The sequence below is a fragment of the Schistocerca gregaria genome, chromosome 2, assembly GCF_023897955.1.
Source record: "Schistocerca gregaria isolate iqSchGreg1 chromosome 2, iqSchGreg1.2, whole genome shotgun sequence".
In the NCBI taxonomy this organism is placed as follows: Eukaryota; Metazoa; Arthropoda; class Insecta; order Orthoptera; family Acrididae; genus Schistocerca; species Schistocerca gregaria.
The window spans coordinates 762410193-762433122 of record NC_064921.1 but is presented as its reverse complement, the minus strand read 5'-3'; the positions used below and the strand labels follow the sequence as shown (position 1 = coordinate 762433122).

General features: G+C 41.2%; 1 protein-coding gene across 2 annotated transcripts in view; it reads right to left on the bottom strand.

Moving 5' to 3' along the window:
• The window catches only part of LOC126334982 (torsin-1A-like), a 79270-nt gene that overhangs the window by 38565 nt on the left and 17775 nt on the right, over positions 1 to 22930 (bottom strand). For both annotated transcript variants that reach the window (XR_007564795.1, XM_049997782.1), the window contains exon 3: positions 9707 to 9858. Coding sequence is in view for 1 of the 2 variants with exons in the window: in XM_049997782.1 (XP_049853739.1) it covers positions 9707 to 9858 (152 nt within the window). In the remaining variant the exon portion in view is untranslated. The remainder of the gene's footprint in view (positions 1 to 9706; positions 9859 to 22930) is intronic.

The window sequence follows — 22930 nt, the reverse complement described above, 5'->3', positions numbered from 1 at the left end:
TAACATCGCCTATCCCATCAAAGGCAGCGCTACCTGTGATTTACAAGCTAAGCTGCAACCACTGTGCTGCATTCTATGTAGGCATGACAACCAACAAGCTGTCTGTCCACATGAACGGCCATCGACAAACTGTAGCCAAAAAGCAAGTGGACCACCCTGTTGCTGAACACGCTGCAAACACGATATCCCTCATCTCAATGACTGCTTCACAGCCTGTGCCATATGGACCCTTCCCACCAACACCAGCTTTTCTGAATTGCGCAGGTGGGAACTTTCCCTGCAATACATCCTACGTGGTTGTAACCCTCCTGGCCTCAACCTTCGTTAGTCAGTGTCCTCACCCATCCAGTTCCCTCCCTGTTCCCATTCCAGCACTACACAGCTGTCATTTCACCACCACATCCAGTCTTAATTTCTTTTTATTTCTCTCGTTTCCACCACATACCCCCTACCCCTCCGCACAATCTCTCCTGCCCTACGTCTAAACTGCAACACTTATCTGTCTGCCACTCCCACCATGCTATTCCTCCCCCTCCCCACCCCAGCCTCCTCCTTACCTCCACCCAGTTGCCACTCCCATCATACACTGGTGCTGCTACACACAGTGTTGTTTCAGTTCTTTGGGACTGCAGACGTGTGTGCAAGTTGCGTTGCGTGAGTGTTTGTATGTGCGCATGTGTGTACGTGTGTGTACTGCTGATAAAGGCCTTAATGGCCGAAAGCTATAATTATGTGAATCTTTTTGTTATGCCTATCCCGACTCAGCATCTCCGCTATATGGTGAGTAGCAACTTTCCTTCTCTGGTATTGTTTAGTAAAACAATTGTCAGATAAGAAATATATAAACATAGGTCTTCCTCAAGGTTGTGTATTGGGTCCATTTCTGCTCTTAGTATATATCATAGACTTCCCAGATAGTATAACACAGGGAGAAAAAGTTTCCTTTGTTGATGAAAGCATTATTATAGTCACTGAAAAACACACAGGAACTCCAGTTAGAGGAAGCAAATGAACCGTTCCGGAATGCTTACAATTGGACCGTATGCATATAAACAAAAACAGGAAAATTAATGAGACCTTGCGAGAAAAGAGAACCATATGTATGAATATCAAGAGCTCAGATGGAAAACCTGTTCTAAGCAAAGAAGGGAAAGCAGAAAGGAGGAAGGAGTATATAGAGGATCTATACAAGGGCGATGTACTTGAGGGCAATATTATGGAAAGGGATGAGGATGCAGATGAAAATGAAATGGGAGATATGATACTGCATGAAGAATTTGACAATATTATGGAAATGGAAGAGGACGCAGATGAAGATGAAATGGGATATATGATATTGCGTGAAGAATTTTACAGAGCACTGAAAGACAACAAAAGGAGTAGACAACATTCCATTAGAATTACTCACAGTCTTGGGAGAGCCAGCCATGACAAAACTCTACCATCTGGTGAGCAAGATGTATGTGACAAGTGAAATACCCTCAGACTTCAAGAAGAATATAATAATTCCAATCCCTAAGACAGCAGGCATTGACAGGTGTGAAAATTACTGAACTACGAGTTCAATAAGTCATGGTTGCAAATTACTAACACAAATTCTTTACGGATGAATGGAAAAACTGGTAGAAGCTGACCTTGGGGAAGATCAGTTTGGATTCTGTAGAAATGTTGGAACATGTGAGGCAATACTGATCCTACGACTTATCTTAAAAGATGGATTAAGGAAAGGCAAACCTACAATTCTAGCATTTGTAGATTCAGAGAAAGCTTTTGACAGCGTTGACTGGCATACTCTCTTTCAAATTCTGAAGGTGACAGGGATCGAATACAGGGAATGAAAGGCTATTTACAATTTGTACAGAAACCAGAGTGTAGTTATAAGAGCCAAGAGGCATTCTCTTATTGTCTAAACTATTTATCATCCATGTTTCACTTCCATACATGGCTACACTTCACACAAATACTTTCAGAAACGACTTCCTGACACTTAAATCTATACTCGATGTTAACAAATTTCTCTTCTTCAGAAACGCTTTCCTTGCCATTGCCAGTCCACATTTTATATCCTCTCCACTGCAACCATCATCAGTTATTTTGCTCCCCAAATAGATAAACTCCTTTACTACTTTAAGCGTCTTATTTCCTAATCTAATTCCCTCAGCATCACACGACTTTATTCGACTACATTCCATTACCCTCATTTTGCTTTTGCTGATGTTCATCTTATATCCTTCTTTCAAGACACTGACCATTCCATTCAACTGCTCTTCCAAGCCCTTTGCTGTCTCCAACAGAATTACAATTTTATTTCTTCTCCATGGATTTTAATACCTACTCCGAATTTTTCTTTTGTTTCCTAGGCTACAACCCTGTCTCACTCCCTTCCCAACCACTGCTTCCCTTTTATGTCCCTCGACTCATAACTGCCATCTGGTTTCTGTACAAATTGTAAATAGCCTTTCGTTCCCTGTATTTTACCCTTGTCACCTTTAGAATTTGAAAGAGAGTATTCCAGTCAACATTGTCAAAAGCTTTATGTAAGTCTACAAATGGTAGAAATGTAGGATTGTCTTTCATTAATCTATCTTCTAAGATAAGTCATAGGGTCAGTATTGCCCCATGTGTTCCAATATTTCTATGGAATCCAAACTGATCTTCCCCGAGGTCAGCTTCTACCAGTTTTTCCATTTATCTGTAAAGAATTCGTGTTAGTATTTTGCAGCTGTGACTTATTAAACTGATAGTTCGGTAATTTTCACATCTGTCAACACCGATTTTCTTTGGGATTGGAATTATTATATTCTTCTTGAAGTCTGAGAGTATTTAGCCTGTCTCATACATCTTACTCAGTAGATGGTAGAGTTTTGTCAGAGCTGACTCTCCCAAGGCTATCAGTAGTTCTAATGGAATGTTTTCTACTCAGGGGCCTTGTTTCGACTGAGGTGTTTCAGTGCTCTGTCAAACTCTTCACGCAGTATCATATCTCCCATTTCATCTTCATCTACATCCTCTTCCATTTCAATAATATTGTCCTCAAGAACAATGCCGACCCTCTATATACTCCTTCCACCTTTCTGCTTTCCCTTCTTTGCTTAGAACTGGGTTTCCATCTCAGCTCTTGATATTCATACAAGTGGCTCTCTTTTCTCCAAAGGTCTCTTTAAGTTTTCTGTAGGCAGTATCTATCTTACCCCTAGTGAGATAAGTCTCTACATCCTTACATTTGTCCTCTAGCCATCCCTGCTTAGCCATTTTGCACTTCCTGTTGATCTCATTTTTGAGACGTTTGTATTCCTTTTTGCCTGCTTCATTTACTGCATTTTTATATTTTCTCCTTTCATCAATTAAATTCAATATTTATTCTGTTACACAAGGATTTCTACTAGCCCTCGTCTTTTTACCTACTTGATCCTCTGTTGCCTTCACTATTTCATCCCTTAAATCTATCAATTCTTCTTCTACTGTATTTCATTCCCCCATTCTCGTCAATTGTTCTCTTATGCTCTCCCAGAAACTCTGTACAACCTCTGGTTTAGTCAGTTTGTCCAGGCCCCATCTCCTCACATTCCCACCTTTTTGCAGTTTCTTCAGTTTTAATCTACAGTTCATAACAGACAGACTGCGGTCAGAGTCCACATCTGCCACTGGAAATGTCTTACAATTTAAAACCTGAATCCTAAATCTCTGCCTTACCATTATATAATCTATCTGATACCTTCTAGGATCTCCAGACTTCTTCCATGTATATAACCTTCTTTCATGATTCTTGAACCAAGTGTTAGCTATGATCAAGTTACGGTCTGTGAAAAATTTTACCAGGCAGCTTCCTCTTTCATTTCTTACACCTAACCCATATTCACCTACTATGTTTCCTTTTCTCTCTTTTTCCTACTATTGAATTCCAGTCACCCATGACTATTAATTTTTTGTCTCCCTTCACTATCTGAATAATTTCTTTTATCTCATCATACAGTTCATCAATTTCTTTGTCATCTGCAGAGCTAGTTGGCATCTAAACTTGTACTACTGTAGTAGGCATGGGCTTCGTGTCTATCTTGGCCACAATAATGCGTTCACTATGCTGTTTGTAGTAGCTTACCCGGACTCCTATTTTTTCTTCATTATTAAACCTACTCCTGCATTACCCCTATTTCATTTTGTATTTATAGCCCTGTATTCAACTGACCAAAGGTCTTGTTCCTCCTGCCACCGAACTTCACTAATTCCCACTATATCTAACTTTAACCTATCCATTTCCCTTTTTAAATTTCCTAACCTACCTGCCCGATTAAGGGATCTGACATTCCACGCTTCGATCCGTAGAACTCCAGTTTTTTTTGCTCATGATAACGACGTCCACTTGAGTAGTCCTCGCCCGGAGATCCGAATGGGGGACTATTTTACCTCCAGAAAATTTTACCCAAGAGGATGCCATCATCATTTAACCATGCAGTAAAGTTGCACGCCCTCGGGAAAAATTACGGCTGTAGTTTCCCCTTGCTTTCAGCCGTTCGCAGTACCAGCACAGCAAGGCTGGTTTGGTTAGTGTTACAAAGCCAGATCAGTCAACCATTCAGACTGTTGCCCCTGCAACTACTGAAAAGGTTGCTGCACCTCTTCAGGAACCACACATTTGTCTGGTCTCTCAACAGATACCCCTCCGTTGTGGTTGCACCTACGGTAAGGCTATCTGTATCGTTGAGGCACACAAGCCTCCCCACCAACGGCAAGGTCCATGGTTCAGGGGGAGCGGAAATTTCCATTATTGTTATTGTTATATCATTATTTTACACTAAACTGCACAAACAGACCAAACTTGTAATACTCAGCTACAGTATTACTATTGTACTGCTTGACACAATGAAGTTATTCAAATATCTGGCCATAAGGTTGCAAAACAATATCTAATGGAATGCACATGTGAGAACTGTGGTAGAGATGGCGAATTATCAACTTCAGTTTGTTGGGAAAATTTTAGGAAAGAGCAGTTCACCTTTAAAGGAGACTACATATAGGATGCCGGTGTGACCTATTCTTGAGTACTGTGTGAGTAAGTGGGATCCATACCAGGTTGGATCGAAGGAAGACATCAAATCAATTTAGAGGTGAGCTGCTAGATTTGTTACCAGTAGTTAGAACAACATGAAAAAGTTATGGAGATGCTTCGGGAACTCAAATGGGAATCCCTGGAGGGAAGGCAAAGTCCTTCTTGAGAAACACTATTGAGAACTGGCGTATGAAGCTGACTGCCAAGTAATTCTACTGCTGCCAACACACATTGTGCACAAGGACAAAAAAAAGTGTAAGGGCTCATACGGAGGGATATAGACAGTCATTTATCCCTTGCTCTATTTGCGAGTAGAACAGGAAAGAAAATGACTAATTGGGGTACAGGGTACAGGGTATCCTCTGCCATGCACCGTACAGTGGCTTGCGGAGTATCAATGTAGATGTACATATTATAAAAAAAAATTCTCTGTATCTTTAAACCACGCTGGATGTAAAATTTCAGAAAACATCAATTTTTGAGGAAACTATTGTCAATTCAGCACAAAGTACTTTGAATGTTTTGAAAGATTGTGATAGTTGGACCTGCGTTTCTAAGGCCAATTTTTTCCTCAGAAACACTTGAGACTGGTTTTACCCACGAGGTATGAACAAAAGGTATTTTTCTAAAAAAAAGGAATTTAATCAAAACCTCTAAAAGTTCACATAATTGATGCTGTTGTGTCAACAACTAATGCTTCAATATAAGACTGATGGCCACATTCAATGAGAGTTACATACACAGCTGTAAACAGTTCCATTCTAGTCACAGACTGCAATGAAGGCATGCCAAGAATCTGCCACAATTTGAATGATGATGTGATGTGGGGGCATGACAGAAAGGTCATTAGCACCCATGTCCAACCTGAAAGAATCATATGAAGTTTTTCTTATATTGTTACCTGCTGTTGCTGGTAGTAGTTTACTATGCTAACAGTATGCAATTTCTTATCCTTAAATTGGTTCTTGATTTCAGTATCCCTTTCTCATGTGTCTCCTCCCAGGGCTTGTGAACACAATGCTTGCTGACTGCAAAATGGTCGGTATGTGAATTACTTCTCTGTCACCAATCCCACATTTATCAAAGTCAGTATCAAGTGTGGGAGTCATTACTGCTTTACATCCTCTTTTCTTTTTTAATTGCAGCGATGGAATTTTTGAGACAGTGTTATCAGTCAATATTTGTGAATTTTCCTTGAAATAAAGTAACTCCAATTCAAAGCTATTTGATCTTGATGTCACAATTCAACAAGTTGGTCTGAGAAAAAAAACTATGAACAAAATATGATTAAAATTATCAACACTAAATGAGTAGTCAATTTTTCTTTTCTTGTATTTTCAATGCATTTTCAGTTGTTATATATCCATAAATAAATGACCTTAATCTGCTCTCGTCACTTCCCAGCTGCCTCTGCTCACTGAAATGTTCTCTCTTTCTCAAGAGGTGACGATCAATTTCATTTGTGAAGCCTGGGGCTGTCATTTCAACCGCTTGTTGTTCAAAAACCGTTTTTCTTCTAAATAGTAATGATATTTAAAGGATAAGCTTGGCCTGTGTAAAAAAAAGTCTTCAACTTTTTGAACAAAGTCTGTTTCTTTCTGGCTTAAAATGCCAATTGTCTTTCACCATGTTTTTGTACTTGCCTCCATTGTTGATACCACCTAACTAATTTTTGAATGCAGTTTTCAATTACTGTATCAGAATTCATCCTTTTTCCCAATAAACCAACACTCTCCACACAAGTAGAGTGACAATGTGACACATGGTTAATTTACACACCCACAACCTGTGGAAAAGAACAATTAATATTTATTTCACAAACAGTAGTTTGCTTCCAGTTATTTCATGACAGTGCCACATGAGTAAATAATTTTCTCCAGTAAACAAACTTTAAGCCAAGACATTGTACATCAACCCTGCTACGTTCCCTCAAAGGTGACACTAGTATGGCGGTCTGAGTTGGGTTGTTTAGTGTCTGAACGCGCATGACAAGGCCACTTCATTACATTTCATGAGAGTGCTCCATTATACCCAGGAAACAGAATCATGCAAGAGAGAAATGAATTCATCGTCTGAGTCAATCTATTGGAAGCAGAGTGTCTGGTCCCACTTAAGAGATGAGCAAGGGAAGAACTCAGCACACGGTTGGTGCAGAGAGCTAATGGAGAAGCACATGGCACAACACATGACATGATATGCCAGGTGAGGTTCATGGTGGACGAACCTTGAGTAAGCACTGGCCTGCACAGCCTACTGCCACTCACACCTAAACACCTCCGCCAACATGTCTGCCCGTACTATGCGTCGCATGTGCCTTTCATTGCAGATTTCCGCACTATGCTACTGTGCTACCCATGCCAGCTCACCAGCTCATCTGCCTCTATCTTGATGTCTGATGGGATACTAAACCCTCTCCCTGAAAAAACCACACAGCGCCAGAAATTAACAGACTAGAGTGTGACCTCCAGCACAGAACCCAACAGGCCCCTGGAGAACCCGACAGCAGACCAGCCATCAAAGGAGGCAATGCCAAAGCCTATGGTTCTGACAGAAGAGTAGAAAGGCAGGGAAGCTGTGGCAGCGAGGGGGCTGGGGGTGTACACTGACTGCAATGGAGGCTATGGCACCTCTTCTGGCAACGGAAGGTGGGGTGCGGAGGAGGAGGAGGAGGAGGAGGAGGAGGAGGAGGAGGAGGACGACGAGGAGGAGGGTGGATTAAAATCCAGGATGTCGGAGCGCAGAAAGGGGCCACAATGGGGAATCACACCGCTTTAAGTGGGAGCCCTCACCAAGAACAATTTTGTGACTGAAATTGCCACCTAGCACACCATGGCAGTGAGGTCAAAATGGGGTATGGGTGTAGTTTATTTGTGTGGTGGGTCAGCTGCTCCCTACCAGCACCCACCACAAATAACTTCCGATTTTTGCAGGCCCATCACAACACCTGGTAGCCATCACTGTTAAAAGCCAGATTACATGCCATGAAAGTCATCAAACTTCCACGAGACAAACTGCTGACCTTTGTTGGCAAAAATTACCATCAACGTGCAAACTGTGGCAGTTGATGACACGGAGGACAGCTTGGCTATGTACGGAAAATTGGATAACGAATCAACTACCTAAAGCAACATGCTGGTCAAAAAAGGAGCCAGCAAAATTGACGTGCACTCTGTCTCAATGGTGGATCAACACAGGCCGAGGAGAGAACTAGCATGCCAGTGCAGTCTGGTTCTGTGCATAAGCCCTCCAAGAATGCACCAGATGTTCACTGTCACAATCAATCATTGGCTAGTAGACCTGATGTCACACCAGTGTCTTCATATGAGTCATACCCCTGTGAGACACATGTAGCAACTGGAGTAGGCAAGGATGCAATGCTGGTTAATTGAAGACAAGACAGCATTTCTTCTCTGTGGCAAGCATGACAACCCCCTGGACAACATTGAGCTGATCACATAGGAGGAAAATCATATGCTGCACCCAATTCCTGCACAAAGAGACCTGCTCTGGCCAACCCAACAGGATCGCCAATATGGTACACCACAAAAACAGATCAGTCGCCTTGGTGGTTGTGGATTCATGTGCTGTCAATGGAAGGCCTGACAGGGTTCGCTGTGGGGTATAATCTAATGCGAACACAAGAGCCTCCTGCTGACAGAGCTATGAATCAGGCCCCACTGCTAGCCATGGTGGAGTGGTAACAAATGTCATAATATTTACTGAAAAAGACGGCCCAGTGCTGAAACCGATGGGCAGTCCTTTCCAGCAGATTGGAACGAGGGCCAAATAAAGAAATCAATGGTATGTGGTTGGTGATGAAGAGGAATGTGGAGATGAGCAGAGGAAGAACTCAACACATGGCTGGCACTGAGGGCTAACAGCTAAGCACTTGGCACAACACGTGGCACAATATGCTCGGTGAGGTTCGCCTGCACAGCCTACTGTCGCCAGCAGGTAAACACTTCCACTAGCCGGCCTCCCCAAACTATGTGTAACATGCGGAAGTAATATTTTTCAAAGGTGATTGTTTTATTTTTATGGATTTTCTGATTTTGAAGTGTCAGAGATTCCCCTTCCCCTTATCCTAGTGAGTCCAAATTTCACGCAGCTCATTTTTACATCAGCCTGGGCCTTTGAACCATCGGAGGCTTAGAAGGGCCATTCCATAAATTGCCTTCTTTCATTGTTCAACAGTGATAACAACATAACCAACAGAACACCACACACTGAAGGCTGTACAATTAGAAATCAATCCCCACATCAATGGATAGAGTTGAAGTATCAGATACACAACTTTCTACATAAACCTAATCTGATACTAGAATCAAGTTGATAGAAGGCACTCAAACCAAATTATTCTCTTCCAGTCAAACTAACCATATTCAATGGCCTCCCCCTGTTGAAAGGCAGAGAGATCTCAACATTTTCTTCACATTCGTCTGCAACGGTGTGTGGAACACTATATGTGACACATATACTACTGAGCAACTTCCTGCACTCCAAAAATAATCAAGACACAAAAATGTTACTTGCTATCAGAGATGCTGTGCATCATAATACAGTATACTATATTACTTTGACAACCATGTTCATTTATTTATTTATAACTAGAGCCACAGGAAGTTTAGTGTGTGACTTACTATGGCACAGAAAATTTACCTGAAGTCAACTCCATCAATGTTGTTGTGATAATCTAAGTAAGGTTTGATACCATCTAATACTCCTGGTGGTATTTTGTCCACTTCATCAAAAATAAATAGTGATGCAGCACAGTTGCTCACATTGCCTCTGACCCAAGATGCTAACTGTTCCTGTAGAACATAATATTTATACTATAAAACCAAATATAGTACACATAGGAATCAAAATTTTCTATGCATATATGTAAGGAGTTGTTTTTATTAAAAGGTCATCGTGAAGTCCAATGCCTACAAATTTGGATTTTCTTCTACATAATTCTCACAACACATGGAATTATTCAGAGACATTTCTTTTCACTTGTCTGTAAGAGTAATTAGCTATTAATTTACTGTCAAGGAAAATGTAATTTCTGGTATTAAACCCAACTCCATGTTATGTACAGCAAACATCATAAATAACTGTACTTTTGAATACAAAACTACATGGAAAATATGCTACAGAAGTTAACTGTTACCCAAAATTCTCACCTACCACTAAAAAATGTTTTTATGTATCTATAATATGGAAAGGATGTATTGCTAATTACCATAGAGTCACAGAGAAGTGCAATTAAAGAGACTGCTAAAATATTAAAGCTTTTGAACAAGGTCCTTCTTCTGCAGTAGAAAACACATGCGTCCATACAAGCACAATCCCACACACATGGTCACTGTCTCAGGGTGCTAGAGCCTGACTGCCACTGTGTCTGATAGGACAGAAATCAGGGATGAGTGGTGGAGATAACAGGAGTCATGAGGCAGGGAGAGGGATGGACAGTAGTGTACAGGGTAAGCATCAGGAAGCTGTGCTCAGGAGAAGGTGAAGGAGAAGGGGTGAGGATGCAGAGAGGAGATAAATGGATTGCCAGTGTGCACTTGGTATGTTTGCTGGGATGACTCATCTGTGATGCAGAGGAGGCCCTGTCAGTGGTTATCGACTGCACTGGGTGCAACCGGCTGCATATAGTGACACGAATGACACCTGCTGCTTGGGTTCTGAGGGCATCCTTGGCTCCTTTCAGTAGATGGCTGATTTGGTGGAGACAACCAGCACTGCATGTGAGGTGCAGGCTAAGCTGTTTATTTGTATCACTGTACACCCAGGACTGATTGCAGTCCTCTGGTTTGGAGCAAAGAGGAAGATCTAAACCAGAGGTTCAGATGACTCTGCGATCGTACTGGATGTGAATTTCTTGAATTCTGCTATCGGGTGCAGAATTGTAGTATGCACCTTTATAGATCAGGTGTGCACTACACACAGGGAGCAGCTACTAAGGTAGCAAAGTACATGTGATGTGCACAAGGGGCTTTTTTAGATCAGAGAAACCCTTCCTTGGAATCAAAAGGCGATTTTCCGGATAAATTAGCCACAATAGCCTCAGAGAATGTTCGTCCCTGCAGATCAGAGTTAGAAAAGGTTAATATGATTTTAGAAAACTGTAGGAGCATTCACGGAAAGGTCCCAGAATTAGTATCGCTTACTGAAGTTTATCAAACATTGGAAAATCTAGGCAAGAATGTAACAATATTATGAATAGTAGTAGTAGTAGTAGTAGTAGTAGTAGTTGTAGTATGGTATTCTGCCTTACGGCAGGTCTTGTCATGGGTTAAACCTCTTCCACTTTTGTCTGTCCATAGCCAGTCTTTTCATTTCTGAATATTTGTCTCCTTTGATACTGTACAGCATTTGATATCTTCTTTTTCCTCTTCCTCTTCTTCCCTCCGCCATTCCTTCTATTTCCTCCTCCAATAAACAGTCCCTCCTCAAACAATGTCCAATCCACTTCAGTTTTCTTTTTCAGATGACTTTCAGCATGTTTCTTTCTTCTCCAACTCTTCTTAATACTTCTTCATTCCTTACTCGGTCTTCCCATTTCACTTATTCTATTCTTACCCAAGTCCACATCTCTAGTGCCTCCAATCTTCTTTCATCTTCCTTCCTCAATGTCCAGGTCTCTGCACCATACAGTGCAACCCTGCACATGTAACATTTGGCAACTCTTTTCCTCAAATCTTTGCCTAGTGGCCCACAAATTAATTTCTGTTTCCTCTTGAATCCTTCTTTTGCATTGCAATTCTTTTCCTAATTTCTGTTGAGCAATCATATCATCCATATCCATATATTATGAAAAGGATAATTGGTACTCACCATATAAAGGAGATGCTGACATCCAAACATCTTGATGTCAGACACTCAGATAGGTACCAAATGTTGTGTGCCGATAGAGTACCAGCCAAAACACCAATTTAGTTTGTGCTGTGTGCTGTCGTCCAGCAGAACATGTGTAAATGGTAATTAAAAGTAACACCAATACTACAGAGTATAGGAAAAGCACATCTGTGAGCTTAAAAAGGGTAAGATCTCTGGCAGGTGAGTTGGTAGAGCATCAGATCTTCGTACTAAAGGCTTTAAGTTCAAAATACACTGATGGCGAATTTTTTTCAACAGTTTACGCATGAAATTGTTGTACGGGAGAGCATTTTTTTGACATCTAAAAGAACGTTTCGGAGTTTGTAGCACTTTTCATCTGGAAGTCTGCTTTCGATTCATTAGTCGAAAGTAGCAGACCTATACAGTATATTTGTACGCACAGATGTGTTGTTATCTATACAAATGTATGCTATAGGTTTGCTACTTTCAACTAATGAAGTGAAAGCAGACTGCCAAAAGAACAGTGCTACAAACTCTAAAACGTCCTTTCTGATGTCAGAAAAATGTTCTCCCATATAACAATTTCACACATAAACTCCCATATAACAATTTCATGAGTAAACTGTTAAAAAAAATTGCCATTAGTATGTTTCGAACTCGGGACCTTTAGTACAACAATGTGACGCTCTACCAACTCCTCTACCAATAATCTTGACATTCGCAGCTCACAGATAAGGTTTTCCTATACTTCATAGTTCTGGTGTCAGTTTTAATTACCATTTACACATCTGCTACTGGATGACAGCACACAGCATGAACTTAATCAGTGTTTGGTACAGATCTGAGTGTCTGAGATCTGGAGGTTTGGGTGTGAGTCACAGATAGGCAAACAAAAGGACTATCACAAAATGAGCATCAAAACTGGTGCCAAAGACAGTGTGATTCATGTGACATTGTTCTGGATGTCTAGTCCCAAAATTACTTTGAGCAGATAGTTACAGAACTAACTTGTGAGGGTAATTTCTTACACCTCCTGGCAACAACCAGACCTGAACTTATCAAATCAGTTAGTGCAGAGGAAGGTATCTGTGATCATAAGGCTATGATAGCATCTATGACAATGTGTCTTACAGAGAATGTTAAGAAAGGTAGAAAAAATATTTTTGCTTAGCAAGAGTCACGGGATACAAATTTCGGAGTATCTGAGATGTCGGCATCAAATATTCGGCGATGAGGACGAAGATGTGGAAAACAAATGGAAAAAATTCAAAGGAATTGTGCAACATGACCTGGACACATATGTTCCGAGTAAGGTCTTAAGGGATGGGAACGACCCACCATAGTTTAATAGTCGAGTTAGAAAAGTGCTATGTAAACAAAGAGAAATCCAACTCTGATTCAAGAGAAGTAAAAGCCTAGCTGACAAACAAAAGCTAAACACAGCAAAAATGAGAGAAGTGTTCAATGACTCTGAAAGTAAAACTTTGTCAACTGATCTGAGTACAAACCCTAAGAAGATTTGGCCTCATGTAAAATCAATAAGTGGGTCAAAACTCATCTATTCACTCACTCAGTGGCCATACTGGCACTGAAATGGAAGATAAGAGAGAAGGACGAAATATTGAATTCGGCCTTCTGAAATTGTTTCCGCACAGAAGATTGTGAAACAGTCCCTTCTTTCAATCATTGTATGAACATTGAAATGGCAGATATTGTGATACTCAATTGCGGAATAGAAAACAACTAAAATTGCTTATTAATGGAAAGATGTCAGGACCAGATGAGATACCTATAAGAGTCTACAAAAATTATGCAAAAGGACTTGCTCCTCTTCAAGCAGTGATTTATCATACATCACTTGAGCAATGAAGGGTACCTAGCAACTGGAAGAACGCCCAGGTCATTCCCATTTTTACAAAGGACAGTAGGACAGATGCACACAATTATAGACCTACCGCGTTGACATCAATCTATTGTAGAATTATGGAACAAGTTTTATGCTCCTCAAGAATTATGATGTTCTTGGAGAATGAAAATCTCCTCTACAAAAATCAGTGTCGATTCCCCAGAGATCCTGCGAAACTCAGCTCACTCTGTTTCTCCATGAGAGTCACAGTGCCATAGACAATGGCACTCAAGTTTATGCAATGTTCCTTGACTTCAGAAAGGCATTTGACACTGTTCCACTCTGTCATTTAGTGGAGGGGGGGGGGGGGGGGGGGGTGACGAGCTTATTGAGTATTGGAGCCAATTTGTGACTGGATTCAAGACTTACTTGCAGATGCAGATAGAGCTCAACATGGACAACATGAAATCCACTACTGTACAGTTACACTATTAATGACAAACTGCTGAAAACAGTATCTACTGTAAAACATCTAGGAGTAACTACCCAAAGTGATCTTAAGTGGAATGACCACATAAAACAAATAGCAGGTGCAGTTTCATAGGCAGAATCTTTGCGAAATGTAACTCATCCACAAAGGAAGTAGCTTATAAGGCACTTGTTCAACCATTTCTTGAGCATTATTCATCTACCTGGGATCCCTACTGGACAAGACTGATAGAAGAGATAGAGAAGATCCAACAAAGGGTGACACACATTGTCACAAGATTGTTTAGCTGGCGCAAGAGCATTTTACTGAGGTGCTCAACAAACTCCATTGGCAGACATTACAAGAGAGGTGTTGTGCATCACAGAGAGATTTACTATTACAATTTTGAGGGAGAACTTTCCAGGAAGAGTCAGACAACATATTACTCCCCCCACCTCCATATTTGTCTTGCATAATGGCGACAAGGAAAAAATTCAAGAATTTAGAGCCAATACAAAGGCTTACCAACAATCATTCTTCCCATGCACTATTCTTGAGTAGAACAGGGTTGGATGGCTCAGGTAGTGGTACAAAAGTACCATACACCATTCTGTGGCTTGTGAAGTATGGTGTGGTTGTAGGTGAGAAGGGGAAAGGACTTGTAGGTGTGCTGGTGGTATAGATGTGCATAGCACTGGAGTAGGAGCAGGGCAATTTAGGAAAGTTTGTATTGGTAGCAGGAATCCAGATGGCACAGGCTGTGAAGCAGTCATTAAAGAGAAGCACCTCATGTTGGATGGCATGTTCAGCAACTTAGTGGTATTTTCTCTTGGCTAAAGTTTGATGGTGGCCACTCATGCAGACAGATAGACTATTAGCTATTATGCCCACATAGAAAGCAGCACAGTGGTTGCAGTTTAAATGGTAGATCACATGGCTGCTTTCACATATGGGCCTGCATTTCATAGAGTAGGGGATGCCTGTGACAGGTGTGGAGGTAGTAGTGGGAGGATGCATAGGACAGGTCTCTCATCTAGGTTGTTAAAGGGATATGAGCATGAGGCAAAGTGTGTGTGTGTGTGTGTGTGTGTGTGTGTGTGTGTGTGTGTGTGTGTGTTTTGTGCTTGGGTGACTGTGGGTGTATTTTCTATTGCAGAAGGACTGTCTGAAAGCTTTAATAATTTAACAGTCTTCTTCACTATGCCTGCCTGTGACACAACCTGTCTATACGCTGAGTAGTAATCTATCCTTCTCATATTGTTACTATTCCATCCTGGGCATTATTTTACAGATTTAGCTCATCACATGATGCCAGTTACGTGATAGTAGCTCTGTGAATAACTTACAACGTTTACAGAGTAACATAAAAACACAAAACATAAATGTCAGGTAAGTTTGCTACACCTTTACAGTCACAGTGAGCTCATCAGTATATCACCCCGTTGACTGAAATAAACTGCCGCAGCAGACTAAGTTTTCTGTTTTGAAGGTGCGGTGGATCAATAGAGCAGTCTCAGCAGATGAAGGACAGTGCAACAAAAGAGAGACAGAGAAGCAAGAACATAATGCAAGACAACGTTTGCTCAGCTACAGCAAAAGGTAGTCGCTTGCGGTACATGGGGACCTGGGGATTCATCTTATAAAGCTACCATTACAGTAAGACAATGTTACAGGCCTAAAGTAACCATACATCAAGAGTACTTGCTGCTACCCTACTCATTTGAAGTTTTTGTATGTCCATCCTTGTGATTGGAGGTCTGGGGGACTTCGGCCATTCACTATGTAAGAAAATGAAACACCTACAACCGTCCTTATGACGCCATTTATAATATGGCTCCAGTTTTGGCACTTAAATGCACTATCTTCAGGCCTTAGCTGATGCCAAGAAGGTTCACACCATCCACATACATGCTGTATCAGTGGCATACATCTATAACTGGTTTTTGCACATTACCTGTAACTGCAGTGTTGTCTCTCCAAGCATCCAGAAAGACAACATTGCAACTACAGGCAATCTGCAAAAACCAGTTAGAGACGTTGGCCACAAGTCCTTGAGTTTCATGCTGTTGTATACTACCAACTTTTGCACTGTAATAGTGCGTGGAACGGAGAGAGGTAGAATGCTGTAAATAATTTGTGAGTGCTGTCAGCACTGAGCATGTATACACGATGACACACTTTGTGAGAATGTTGTCACAATTCACTACGGCAAAGTGAATGTTATCTCAAAGATCGTGTTTGGTCATCAGGGAGATTTTATGAATAAGATCTTCAAATGCAATCTTATACCAAGAATATAATATGCAGCGCAACAATTTCAGGCATAATGAGTGGTGTATCAAACAAACACAAAATTTATAATTTTCATTCAGAACGGGAACATGATTTTTTTTGTATCAGAAAGAAAGGCACAGCATTTGTTTATTGTGTCAAGTTGCTACTGTATTTGTGAAAAAGGCAAACATGGGAGACATATCAAAACTGTGTGAACGCCAAGTTTCCTTCACACAAATCAATTAAGTTTTCAGCAAAATCAGTTCACAAAACTGGTAGATAAAACTGTTGCTGCCATACAAAGTTTATTGAAAATAAGCACAGAACAAGGTTGATTGAGGGACACCTGGACTCCTGTATTTGATAATATGTAACAAGTTCTACACCTAATCTCAAGGACATTGTTAACAGAACATCTACTAAAGTTCCACATTACATATAAGATAATTCTTCTGTTATGAAAATAAGAATATATTAGTAAAATATTATGAAATAAAAGTCTTTTGTTTTGAAAGAAATTATTATTGTTAAATACTTGTTTTACAGTACCCTAAAGTTAAAAATGTAGCAATAATTGCATTTTTAAAAGAAGCACATCCCTTTGATATGTTGGTAGGCAATAGTAGATAGTGAGGATTTCATGGTTGTGTATCCCTGTATTGGACTGTTCATTCTCTTCAGTAGGTCCTATAATTTTTCTTCGCGTCACTGAGGATAACTGTGTCATTAGTGAACATTATCACTGATATCCTTTCACCCTGAATTTCAATCCCACTCTTGAACCTTTCTTTTCTTTCTGTCATTGCTTCTTCAATGAACAATAATGGAAAAAGACTGCATCCCTGTCTCATCCCTGTCTTATACCCTTTTTCTGAATATTTTTATGTTTGCATACTTCATCAAGCAGCTGAAGTGTTACTTCTGTTACCCAAAGTTTCTTCAGAGTTGCTTTCTTTGTGCCTACATACGTATCTCAGGTTCTGTGATTGCCCTGTCCAGAGATGTTCATTCCTCTTCAACTACAAGATGAGTCAAAGAGGAATTTATAGCTTTGGAATGATGTAGAAATTCATTGAGATAAGTTACAGAATCGGTAGATGTGTCATTTTGTAACGAACTGCTGTGTCGTCTGAACAAGACACAGCTAGGGCAAAAGCACCACAGGCACAAAGATGCGAGCTGGTGCCACTGCCATAGGGACTTGCCACTTGCACAAGTTCCACCAGTGCCACAGGCAGCACTGAGGATGAAGTCTACTCTGAAGATATAAGAGCAGCTCTTGCCCACTTGATTATAGATCATCGTCCAGGGCTGACTTAGATAGGGAATCTCATATAGTGAACAGTCTGTTGTAAATTGCATTTGCTATGTACTGTGAAGTTTACCTATGAATGTTTGCACCTAGCCATTGAAGGCCTTTTTTGTGTTATATTACAAGCAGTGTTGCAGAATTCATTACCCATCTAGTCACCAAGATAAGTAAACCTTGTTAACTCATTTGTGTAACTTTATTACTAATTTGCTGAAGTGTTGTAGAACCTCCATTCTCCTATTCAGTTACCTGGCCCTGGTGCATAGCTGTGTAACCGTGGCATGGAGATATTGTCTTAGCGATTTACTGTGCTAGAAGCCATTTCACGAACTATCAAACTTGGCCTACCATAATAACAGTGGCAACTCGGCCTCCACAGCAGAAATGACAAGGCCTTTACAAAACTGGCAACGAGGCTTTACAAAACAAACAAGCTCAAGTTTCACATAAAAAAGTCAAGTGTCATTTTGGTTCAACGTGACGACCATTTGAATGCGGCAAATGTCTCACTAGTAATCAAATTCTTCCTAGAATTTTTGCAAACTAATTGAGTGTAACTTGTGCAATGGCAGTGTAGATTCAATTTTTCAGGTCAGCTAAATTCTTTGGTAGGGGAGGAACACACACATGGTCTTTCAACAAACCCCACAGAAAGAAATCCAAAGGTGCCATGTCTGGGGAGCAATGTGGCCATGCAACAGGGCTTTCACGACCAATCCATCGACCTGGGAAGCTATCGAGGAAACCTCGAACTTCTGTGAAATGAGGTGGTGCACCGTCTTGCTCAGTCACCTTCATCACTCTGTGGAGTTAAAAAGTTTTCAAGCATAGCCAGATATACAATACCAGTGACAGTTTTGTCCATGAAGAAGAAAGAGCCATACACTTTCAGTCTGCTAAGGGCACAATACACATTAACTTTGGGGCTGTCACAAACATGTTCCAGGGTTGCATGTGGATGTTTGATGTCCCATATTCTGCAGTTGTGGGTGGTCTCCATGCAAATGATATGAAATTGACTCATCTCTGAAGAATGTCTTGTTGCCCACTGCCCAATGCAACATTTCTGCATAGAATGCCCCACAAGCAACCTTCTTTGCATCAGTAATGCACTGAGGAATGTCTCTTCATCCCAATCCAATGAAACATTTCCAAGCAGAATTCCCCAAGAGCAACCTTGTATGCATTACTAATGTGCCGTGCCACTGTGAACCTGTATGGTTGCAAGATCTATGCAGCACTCACCAAACAGTTTTGTGGAATGCTTGTCTCACGAGATGCATGTCACATTGATTTTTGTGGACTGCAGACAAAGCGCTCCCTAACATGTTCGACGTAATCATCAACACGCATACGACCTCGTAATCTGTGGACACCCTGTCTCAACAAAGTTCTTGTGCCAAGAGTAAATTGTAGGCCTGCTTGGAGGTTCTTTAGCACATTTGGTGCAAAATTTACCATGAACTGTTGTTGTAGAGTTCATTTCATGAAACCAAAATATACAATAAGCACACTCTGCACCAGTGAAAGAAGCCATTTTAACTGTGCACTATGCTGGTGCTCCTAGTGGCAGAATGGGGTACTGACACATTACGTGAATCAAAACTGAGGTTGTTTGCTACAAAATGAAACATCTACCAATTCTGTAGGTTATCTCGATAAATTTCTATATCATTCCAAAGATGTAAAGTCCTTTTAGACTCAATCAACCTGTGAATCACCTACAGTGGTATTCATTATAGCAATATCTACAGCTTTAATCGACTTCAAACACACCTAATAATGCCTTAGCACTTCAGTTTTCTACTTCTTTCCACACTCATTCTTCCTAATGATTCACTTTAATTTCATCCCACTCTTGATCATTATTAAACTGTGATCTGCTTCTGGGTATGCATTACAATGTACTGTTGCAGCATCAACCACATACCAGACCTCACAACCCCTCAACAGGTGTGCAGATGACCTGCCTTCAAAATCCTGGTGCTGGGCAACAGAACACTGCTGTTGCAGCATTCTTCAATACAGCACTTTGCCACAGCAGCAGATGGGACGGGGTTTCCATATGCTACCCGCATGACAGGAGGCAGGCTTCCATCAAAACATTGCTGGCCAGACCAACTATAAATGCTCATTGATCAGCTGATAGCATCATTTGTACTTGTATTTTAACTATGTCCTGGACATCTGACTTTAGCCAACACAGTAACTGTCTTTACACCAGCCGTCAGTCGATGTGGGATCCAGCAGATCCACCTCACCAAGCAGTGGTATCAGCTAGCCAGCAGTCTGTGAACCCCAGCTACAACTGAATTACTTGAGAACTCAAGTCAGTGCCACCAGATGGAGGCCATGCCTAGGGTTTAAATGTCCAACGCTGACTCTGGGCTCAGCACCAGGCATCAGTGTGGCTCATCAGCTGTTTGTCACTAGATGGAGACCAGCATGAGCTTGCTGTTTGCCAGGTGATGTCCTCAGTTACGCCCACACTGAGTGTGCGAAACTAAGAAAAGACGTTTGGTGCAGCGCAGCACAGACAGTGTACACATCAAACTGCCTGGATCTGCAGTGTTCCTTGTTTTCCAATTTTATTGACATGCATATGCACACACCTAATCATTACGGTGCACGTATGAACACTCTGCTCCATTCTGCGCTGCTCTGCACCATGTGTTTGTACATAGCGTGGCATATCTGGTAGGACAGGGTTTATCCTCACCAGTGTGTGGCCACAGAAAACTGCTGTGTAATGTACACACCCACTGCTGTGCAGCGAGATGAGCTGAGGTAGCACACTGCTACTGAAAGATCACACATGTTGCCGGTATGGAAGAAATACTGAAAAAAAGAATGTTTATTCTGAATGAGCTCTCCTGACTCCATGTTCACTGTGGTATTAATAGAATGCAAGCCACAGTTTCACACATGCCATTCTGGTGCACATGCAACCTTCTCGACTACTATCAGTGTCTGAATTGCCAACGCCATTACATTTGGTGTCAGAAGAAGAGCTAGTAACAATGAGTGGCATCACAGGGCAATAATTGGTAGCCTCATTTCAACATAGTGAGTGGAAATAAACTATCCCATGATTTGTCATCATTAACCATCATATTGACACTGCAGTAACCAGAGTAACATTTCACTGTGCCAGTTTCACCCTGCTGCAGGAGAGAACACACTTCACCAGGAAACTGCTGGACACAAATGGCCATGAGCTTTCAGCCATTCACCTGCTATCGACATCATCAAAGCAGAAAGGCAAGTTCAGTTGGCTTTCACAACAATGACATGGGGCAGAATGAAAAACTGTGTAACATACTGTGATCAACATGACAGGAAGAAACTTCAATGTGTTTGTCATCTAAGCATATAAGAAGGGACTTAACTTTGCTCCTTCACCACAAAGCATCCCTTTTGCTTACATATTAAGTAGTGTTGAACAAGCAATTCACACATTTCCCAGTGAAACAGCACAAGAAATTAGTAGAGAAACGAGCTGCATTTTTTTTTTTTTAATCCGAACTGCCAGCACAAAACATGACTGGAACTGAACAAGATGGCCTCTGTGCTCTTCACAACAATCCTCTCATAGTCATCCTGCCAGCTTTCAAGGGCAATGCTGCCATTCCAATGGAACAAACTGACTACAACACGAAAATCTGACGGATGCTGGAGGATGACACATACCAAAAACTGCCTTGGGACCGAATATCCAGACAAGTAAGGAAGACTTCAATGTTTCTCAAATGGTCATCACTGGAAGAGTGTATTGTCAAGAATCTCCTCCCTCAGGCACACAGACCACCCACAGCCTACAATCTGCCAAAGGTATATAAGGACAAAAATTTAAGACCTATAGTGAGCACAAGGGAACACCAACCTATAGACTTCCAAAGCGTTTGGCCAGCAACTTCTTGACCCATGTAGGGCACTGTTCGCACCATATAAAGAATACAGCAGACGCCACCTATCGAATTAAACATCTACTCCTTGGAGAAGGAGATGATATTGTTAGTTTTGATGTTTTTTCCCTAGTCACGTATGTGCCCATCACAGGCTATAAACTTGCTGTCCCGAATCTCTGAGGACACCATTGTAAATTTGTTTAAACATAACCTGATGTCATATTTTTTACATGGTGTAAAATATTTCAACCAGATGAAAGGTGTCATGACGGAGAGTTCATTAATGTCAGCAGTAGCCAACCTCTCGATGAAGCATTTCAAGGACATTATCTTGGTCATGACTCTTGCAAAGCCTTGTTTTTTTTTTTTTTTTTTTTTTTTTTTTTTTTTTTTTTTTTTTTTTTTTTTTTTTTTTATCGCTACATCACTGTTTGCTTCATCATGTGGCCTAATAGACATTAGAAGTTGCAAGAGTTCCTGGAACACATCAACATCGACTACCACATAACATTCATGATGGAAGTAGAAAAGGATGGTTCCTTGCCATTGCTGAAAGTCTGTCTGCCTCAAATCCAAGGGGCATTTCAGTCATAGCGTTTATCAGAACTCCACCCACACAGATCAGTATCTGCACCAGCTACCACCACCCAGCAAAACCGGTCTGTTCTGAGAACCTTAAAACATCAAGCTGAAACCTTACCAATGCCAAAAACCTGCTGAGGGAACTAAGCAACATGTCCAGTTTTCAAGGGAAATGTTTTCAACAACAGACAAATTGCACAAGCAGTTTCATCTAAGCCATGAAAACAGAAGGTCTCTGAATAGGACTCAAAGAAGATTGCATTTTTACCGTTTTGTGGCTAAATAACATGGCAGTCAACCACTTGACAATATCACAAGAGGTCTTTGCTGAAAGCTCGTGGCCAGTTAACAACTTGACACTGCTTGAAACCTGAGAACATTTTATTGATGGATACCACTATGAGAGCATGCATTTGTACAAACTATTTTTTAGTTTTTCCCATGTTATTGTGTTGGTTATGCAATGTACTCACCTGGAAGAGAGGGCTGGATGGTTGGTTCAACTGTTGGAACGGTACTCAGTGATCTCAGATGGCAGTTACCACCCAGTAAGGTGTATGCAGGGCAATCTGTGGGGCACTGTGCTCCATGTGCCCAATCATCTGCAACGACTTGTGGACAATATGCCGGTGAATGGAGAGAATGCTCATGGTTGGCAGCC